We start from the raw sequence: 8,196 nt of genomic DNA on the forward strand, positions 1-8,196 counted from the left end.
GAGTGGGTATGGGTGCACAGGTAGGCAGTGTCGATGCAGGCCTCACCGTAGAGACCGGCCACTTCCATGGGGAGCTGACAGACTTTCTATTAGCTGCATCCGGTGCTTAGACCGGTCCTGCAGCTGGTCCCACTGGCTGGCCCCGTGTTGGTTCCACCACGCCACACTCCTGGCTATCAGCACCACTGTAGATGCATGTTGGACCCAACCACATTGTAACACATTCAGAATACATGTCTTTATTTCCAGTTGCTGTACACTCCAACGCACTTGGCTGCAGCCTTGCAGCTGCCAGCCACACATCAACAACAACAACACCAGGACCCAGTACAGTCCCTCGGGAAAGACCAAAGAGCTGTCATGTTATTTTGTCTTATTCAAATAAAACATACACTAAAATTAGAGACTGTTCGTTTCTTTGGAAGTGAACAAACTTACAAATTTAGCAGGAGGAAGTGAATTTTTCCCTCACTGTAATATCTGAATTCCCCCTCGCTCTGAGTTCACGAACTCCTTAAAGCATCGTTTTCCACACTGAGCTCAGTTTTAATTTCTCTGCTCCATCACCAAGCAACACTGACCAACCACAGTCCAGTTAACCAGTTAGACCCTGGCTTTGGTTCAGTCTGATGACACGGTGCCCCCCTCCCCAACCCGTGCTGAACCCGTCTTCTCATTCTAGAGACAGAAGCCTTCAAACTGCTGCAAGGCAAACAAGTCACCTCAGACTGACTTAAACATGCAGAGAATAAGGCACCTTTTCTTTTTTAAATTAAACACACAAAGTTGACGTACCAGTCTGTTCACATTGTTTGCATGAAGGAGTGGCTGCAACACTTCCTCTTATAGGGAGCGACTGAAACAGAAGCACAGCAGTTTCTACACTGTGTGATTAACTCGTGCAGTTCATGTAAACTTGAATTTAAGAACAACAGAAAATATTCGAGGAGCTACGTCAGCTTTACCCATCAAAGAGGACAGACTTACTGCAGCAGGTAGGCAGAGTCCTTCTTGTTCTTGCTCTTTAACAGCTTGTACTACAGACGGTTGGAGGAACAGCAAACTTTTATTAATCCAGAGTTTTGTCTCTCAGGTTTTTATTTACAAAAGAAAGAACTTCAAGTCAGGCAGTAATAGAGCAACAAAACGTTGACAGGAAACCCACAGAAGGAGCATTACCACCAACCTGGCACCCCAACACACACACACACACACACACACACACACACACACACACACACACACACACACCCCTAAGCTGCTTTTTCAGTGATTTAGTTATTGAACCTTAAAGATCTAAAGTATTCTTTGACATTTTCAAGTGAAAAAAATAATCTGTTGGTGAAATCTGACAAATGTAATTACGGGTTAATAACAGCCTTATAACAACACCTACACCTCTTTCAGAGCGCTGACAGGTTTAATGAAAGAGAAATGAAGCAGATCAGAGTCGACATCTGTCTCGTAGCTGGAGATGGTGTCTGACCACAAAATCCCAGCAGTCAAAGTTTTGCATCAGGCCCGCCCTGAGAGGGCGGAGCAAGCGTGACGTAAACGCAGTGGCAGAAACATCGTAGGCATCAGGTGTGGCCAGGCAGGCAGCCGTGTTGAGACAAACCAGTGGGTTTTCGTTCACGATGGAGAAGAAAAGCTTATATTTCTTCTTCGGTAGGTCTGATTTTGACTTTATTGCACTTTTACTTTCATAAATCCGTCAGCGTGAAGCAGTGAGGTGATGATTCAGCCATTCTGCTTGTGACCTTTCAGTGGCCTGGAGCTAGCTGCTGCTAACAGGCTGTAGCTTTAAAAAAACGTGGTTATTAATAATTATTTATTTATTATTAAATGATTAAATTATAACTTTGTTTGGTTGGTTGTTCTGTGTGTCAGTACGAGAGGAAGCTGTGACGTTTCCACAGCACTATGCTGTGTGATAGTGGGAAGTAAGATGTATTAAAGCGCGGCGCCTGCTTCTTAAAGATACAGTTAACCAATCAAACAAACATTCATTCATTTTTTGTTCAATGAAATTTATTGAATGTGACAAACTGCTCACACTGTGATCTATTACGTTTGTTAGAGTTAATAAAATCATGAAAATGAAATAATCATAAAACACGTTACTGATATACTGCAGTTCTCGTGTACTGCTGTTCATTATACTATGATTTCTGAATCTTTCCACCAAATTGTTAAATGAAAACTATTATTCATGGCTGTTACCATGTTATTAACAGGTTTGTCGTGTTGTACATGGGTGTAACTTTGTGCTGAGCATTGGGTGGGGGGTAAGATGTCTGTCTAAATAAATAAATAAATAAATCTGGGTAAATTCCCGGATGATTAAACATGCAACTATTTTGATTATAATAACTGAAATGAGTAAATAAATTCAATAGCCTACTCATGCAAGATAATTCATAATTTTATTGGGGGGGGGGGTATTGGCTGGGTCTGATTATTGGAAATTACGCCCCTGTGTTGTTACACATACATTAGTGCACCATTACTAACTGGTGTTGCCTGATAAGTATTTGTGCATACATCATTACCTTCAGTTTCTGGTTTTTATCCAGTTACAAAATGTCAACAGAACTCATCTGAGCTCGCTGGTCATACAGTGTCTTACTGGGTTGGTGCTTTAGAAATTAACGTATTGTTTCCACATCGTTAGCGCCTTGTTGCCTCTGTATTGTCCCACTATTACCACGTTTGTTTTGAAAACTTTGTTATAATTTTCATTAATAGTTGGACGGCTGACAGGTTGCATGATTTCAGACTGCCAAAGGAGCGACTATGATGAATGGCGGTTATGGTTTAAGATAAGATAAGATAAGATAACCTTTATTAGTCCCACACGTGGGAAATTTGTTTTGTTTTGTTCGTTCTGACTGAACCTTTGTCTGTTTCGTTGCAGCTCTCTATGGGTTCCCACTGGTGGCAGCTTCCTCTGAAACTAATGGAACCAGAGGAGAGCCATTACTCTGGCAGTGCACACTCAGCAAACAGTTTGATCCACAGAAAGTCAGCATTTATTGGCAGAACCAAAACAATACTGAAATGCTCCACTATTACAGGAATGGAAAGGAGGATTTGGAACATCAAAGCTTGCCATTTGAAAACAGAACCAAAATCTTTCCTGATCAGTTACGATCTGGAAACTTGTCCCTTATCATCGATCCGCTGATGCATGAAGACAACCTGAAGTCCCTTAAAGTCGTTTTCAACCACGCAGGAGAAATCAAGGACAAACTCTGCCAAACCATGGTTCATGTAGCAGGTTGGTATCTGCGTCATTTTACAGCACATCAAACTTGTTATCTTATATATGTCATTAATACATATTTACAATATTTACAGCTAATTTTAAGGAGCCAAACATTGAGATCAACCAAAAGAAGATGACAGCAACTTGCATAACACAGGGGGGCTTTCCTGAACCTGAACTGGCATGGATTTCCACCGACCACGAAGGACATGAACGTGCACTGGAACCACCTGATGTTCCGACCTTGCAGATCCACAAGGAGGAAGACGGCACCTACAGCGTCATCAGCACAGCCAACATCACGGGGTCAAAGACGGTGACCTGCAACGTTTACAACCCAACTTCTAACAAGACTGTGGGAGCAACTGCAGCCCTGCCTGCAGGTACACAGAGGGTTACATCACCATTAATCAGCATCCAGCTGACAACTTGCATTGCTGAAATGAGCAGAGCTGCTGATCAGCTGCAGTTTTATTTGTTGTCCATTACTGTCACATCACAGCTAACTTACTTACACACCAAATAAACTGAAGCTACTATTTATGACTTTACATTTATACTACATTTCCACTACATTCATGATCCATGCAGTCACAATAACTTTATGTTGCAGTTGTGGGTGATGCACAATCTGCTTATTTACAGTTGAAGGTCTGCCTGTGGCTGAAACGGCTGGGATTGGAGTATTTATAGTAGCCATCGTACTTGTAGTACTGATAGTACTCGCAGCCTTTGGCTACAAGAAATGTAAGTAAGCTTCTGAATGTTGTTCTTTTACAGTTTTAGCAGATACAATTATCTGATTTCGTGTCGAACAATAATTATGGACAGCTGATATTAATATGTAAACATCAAAATTTTAATTTATTACAAAAAATGTTGCGCACACGTTAGCCAGAGTGCTCTTAGTGTCACAGCAGCATCATTAACACTGAACAAAAGTTGGCGAGCGCCCCCTGCTGTCCTGGTTTGTGACTGACACATTTTTCTTTTGCTCTAGATCACCAACAGAGACAACGGAGGCCAGACAGCCCTGAGCCGTCAGCTGCTTATCTTTCCAACGGTGCTTTGCTAGCAGAGAATGGAGGTGTGTGCTAGTGCTGTACAGGAAGGTGGCGCTGCACACGGGCTGACCAGTACTGGCAGGACTTTGTCGGGGATACGTGTGTTAAACCAAACACTGCTGCTCTGCTGTACCTCAATGCAGGAACGTTGTCCTTCCATTCAGGCGCAGACAGCCAAAGAGAAAGCTCAGGAGAAGCACAGCTCTGAGGTCAGCTCTCCTGCCATCGAGGCAGGATGACCACAGATGAAGCCTGCATTAGGATTCAGAGTGAGACCAAGACCCTAAAGACCAGTCTCACAGTGTGTCTCACAGTGTGTCTCACAGTGTGTCTCACAGTGTGTCTCACAGTGTGTGCTAAAGCTAAAGGTGAGAGCTACGTTCACTCAGAGATGGAGACAGATCAGAAAGACGGACAGGAGAGGAAGAGCTTAGACTTAATGTTTATATCCTTAACCATACTATGCAGTTACAACCTATAATTATCTGAGCTTAGTCCACAACAACATCGGCACGTTTAAAGTGAAATATTCTTTTACTCTCTTCACCTTAAAAACTATCCTAAAATATGATGACAGCATCCATCTCATCCTAGAACGACTAAACAGCCGATTCATGAACAAAATAACTGACAGACATCAAAATGTGAAGATTTGTATTTCCCTTGAAGTCACTTTGTCCTCATGTAAACGCGTTCATGCACATTCACGTGTTTTCTTCCTACAGGACACCTGACCAACAAACATGTAATAGTATTTGTACAGTAACAGTATCCAGAGTACTTTAGGTTCGAATCACTGCTGCGGTTGTTTGGCTCAGCCAAACACGCGTGGTTCACATCCATGTGTGTCCACTCATGAGAAGGACACACATGTAGTCCTGCATTCACTTCATCAATGAATCCGAGTGAACGTTTGTCCTGCATTAACTCTGTGGGGTCTTCACCTTACAGTAACACGTGTGTTTGTTCACTGATGCTATATGAATAAAAGGGAACTACAGGTGTTCCTGAAACGTGTCTTTGTTAGAACAGGGCGGATGGATGAGCACAGCCCTCTCAGCGCAGGGCTGACACCACTTTGCCCCTTATAAGAAATACAACACAAATTTATTAGGACAGGTTACTAAACCAGGCTTACAGGTAAAAGGTGTTTCATTTAGTAAAAGCTGATGATCCACTTCTCAAATAATCTCTAAGGATCTGAAGGAAGACATGCAAATATCTCTTCTCATTATTAGGCTAAAAGTGTGATATAGACAATTATATATTTTAGCAGCATCCCCATAAGGCATATCACAGCCCTGCACACCAGCACAGTGCTTATATTATGCTTCAATCAAGATATAGTTATGATTTAACCACATTAGCTCAACGAGGTCACAAAAATATCCCACAATACCAGAAATGACATGCTCAGCACTACATAACCCACATGGAAAAGAAACAGTAAAAACTTACATGATTTACTCATGAAAGTGGCCACTTTCTCATTACTTTCATTTATTGTTTTAGTATCCAAAACACACAAGTTTCATTTATATAATTTTTCAAGGGATCTTATATCTGTTTTCACTCTTGTATGCTTTTCATACAAGTTTCACACAGGACAGATACAAACTTTATAAGAGTTATATTTATCTTTTCCATGTGGGTAAATTTTCAACAAAAGTTGGACTTCAGTCTGTTAACCACCAAATTAGTCTATCCTGGTCAGCTAGCTAAAAGTCTGTACTTTAGCAGCCTAAATCAGAGGCTAACATTAGCATTTGCTAGCACGAGCCAGGATAGTCTGAGGCTAAAACGAGAGTTTGTGTAACTTTTCCTGAAACCCTTTAAAGTGTACAGTAAGGGCAACCGTGGAGCATAAGTATTATTATGGAAGTTTTTATAGTCCTAAAATTATTTCTTCCTCTCTATACATCAGTAGAACCATGAAGTTTTCACTTTTCCCAGTTATGGGGCGACCGTGGCTCAGGGGGTTGAGAAGCGTATCTGTAACCGGAAGGTCACCGGTTCGATCCCCGGGCTCTCTGTCCAGGTCATTGTGTCCCTGGGCAAGACACTTCACCTACCGCCTACTGGTGTTGGCCAGAGGGGCCGATGGCGCGATATGGCAGCCTGCCCCAGGACAGCTGTGGCTACAACCATAGCTGCCTCCACCAGTGTATGAATGTGAGAGTGAATGAATAGTGGCATTTGGGTGCCTTAAAAAGGGCTATATAAATGCAATCCATTATTATTATCTACATGGCTGACTTTAGCTAGTTAGCTAGCTAGCAGTCAGAGCTGTGCAAAGCCCAGAGAGAAGCAGACAACTAAATATCCGGCAGTGTTGCCAACTCCTCCAAGGGCGTAGATTTGGTTGTGGCATTGGTGGGGACGGATGATTCAACCACCGAACCCTGCCCTGTTTCTTTTGTTCCCCTTTTTGTCTTTGCTTCTTGATAAAAGGAGAAGTATACTTGCCTACATATGCTATTCTACCTGCTTTTAAACCATTTAAAATTACAATTCATAGTTTTATATGTGAATTATATAATGTTAAATTACTATTAAACAAATGACTGACTAAGTATTTTAGGCTTTAGTTTACTTCAGCCATATTCCATATAAATCAGGTATCATACAAAAATAGCTTCAAATACAGTCATGACAATAAAAGAATATGACTTTAAGGACTTAACAACATTACTTCAGTCATTCCGTGAGGACTACCCGCTGCCTGTGAGCGCTTTGGCACGGGCGAGGTGCCCACCTGTTGCCCACCTGCACCTGTGGCAGCACCTGTTGCTTGTTGAGAGTAAGAGCGATATGTGTCATCATAAGTCTCCAATAACACCAGAAAAAGTCACCAGATTTGTTGTTAGTCGCTTCTTAGAAAAAAGTGGCTAAGGGGGTCTGAAACTCACTAAATATAGCGACAAACTCGCTAAGCTGGCAACACTGCTATCTGGTCTTTAAGTGATGATGAGCCTGCTTCCAGGTCCAACCTACGGTGTGTTTATTATTGTGTTTTTAACATGTTTTGTATTTTGTTCTATTTAATCTGAACAAGCCCCTAAAAACAGTCAGTGATCACTGTCGGCCTCTCTTGGTTTTTACCACCACTGTTCATTTTAAAGCTCAGTTTTAAACCCTTACGATGTAACTACAGCCCATGCAGCAGTATATGAATGACTAACCTCGTATTGTGGATGGATTATCTCAGTTGTTCTCCTGGCTGAAGTTTACAGCATCCTGCCATGCGATTGCATTTGTCTCTAACCATCAGGAACCCTCATGTTAACTTTTATTGAGTGGAAAAAAGTTAGCGTTCATCCTCCAGCTTCACTGTGCTATATCATGCTATATCAACTTCCTGCTATCTTCTAAATCCGTTAAACTTCATAAAGTCTGTTTTCATGGATGTTAAACTTAATTGTTACACTGATCATTTCATTAAAGATGAAAGAATTTAGACAGTTTTTAACTCTCAGTGATCGTTTGATGTTGGGACCAGAAGCGGAGTTTGGATGGAGAAACAGCAAATGACCTCAGACTTAAAGACCAGATGGTATTCATGAAAACTGCTCCAGCCACTGGAAGCCAAACCGAGTATCATAGCGAAAGATAATTAACTAAAATGGAAAGTTTATGTCATGTTAAACCTAAATAACAACTCTTTTCAAAGTAAGTCAGCAACATATTCCTGACTTATCTGGATACAGTGGACACCATTTAACAAATAAATTAACAATTCTTTCTAAACAAAATCACTGAGTGTTTTGAAAAACATTATCTTAATAAAAAAAATCTAAAAGTTTAATATTTACCACAGAAATGTGAAGGCAGCTTCTCCAACTCCAGAGTCTAAAACCTAAATGA

General features: G+C 41.4%; 1 protein-coding gene across 1 annotated transcript; it reads left to right on the plus strand.

Moving 5' to 3' along the window:
- The first annotated feature begins 1,128 nt into the window (after positions 1-1,128).
- On the plus strand, positions 1,129-7,745 carry LOC309691512 (ICOS ligand-like). Its single transcript, XM_082509231.1, has 5 exons — positions 1,129-1,668; positions 2,918-3,280; positions 3,361-3,651; positions 3,914-4,015; positions 4,269-7,745. The coding sequence occupies exons 1-5, from the start codon at positions 1,638-1,640 to the stop codon at positions 4,364-4,366; spliced, it is 885 nt and encodes a 294-aa protein (XP_082365357.1). The 5' UTR covers positions 1,129-1,637; the 3' UTR covers positions 4,367-7,745.
- The last annotated feature ends 451 nt before the right edge of the window (positions 7,746-8,196 follow it).

Source organism: Aulonocara stuartgranti, assembly GCF_965226115.1.
Source record: "Aulonocara stuartgranti genome assembly, chromosome: 16".
Classification (NCBI taxonomy): domain Eukaryota; kingdom Metazoa; phylum Chordata; class Actinopteri; order Cichliformes; family Cichlidae; genus Aulonocara; species Aulonocara stuartgranti.

What these genes read in the sequence shown, in the direction of transcription:
- LOC309691512 (XM_082509231.1), top strand. Translation starts at nt 1,638, where the DNA reads ATGGAGAAGAAAAGCTTATATTTCTTCTTCG. An exon ending in AAGCTTATATTTCTTCTTCG is followed by an intron (nt 1,669 to 2,917) that starts GTAGGTCTGATT and finishes GTTTCGTTGCAG; the next exon opens with CTCTCTATGGGTTCCCACTG. An exon ending in AACCATGGTTCATGTAGCAG is followed by an intron (nt 3,281 to 3,360) that starts GTTGGTATCTGC and finishes CAATATTTACAG; the next exon opens with CTAATTTTAAGGAGCCAAAC.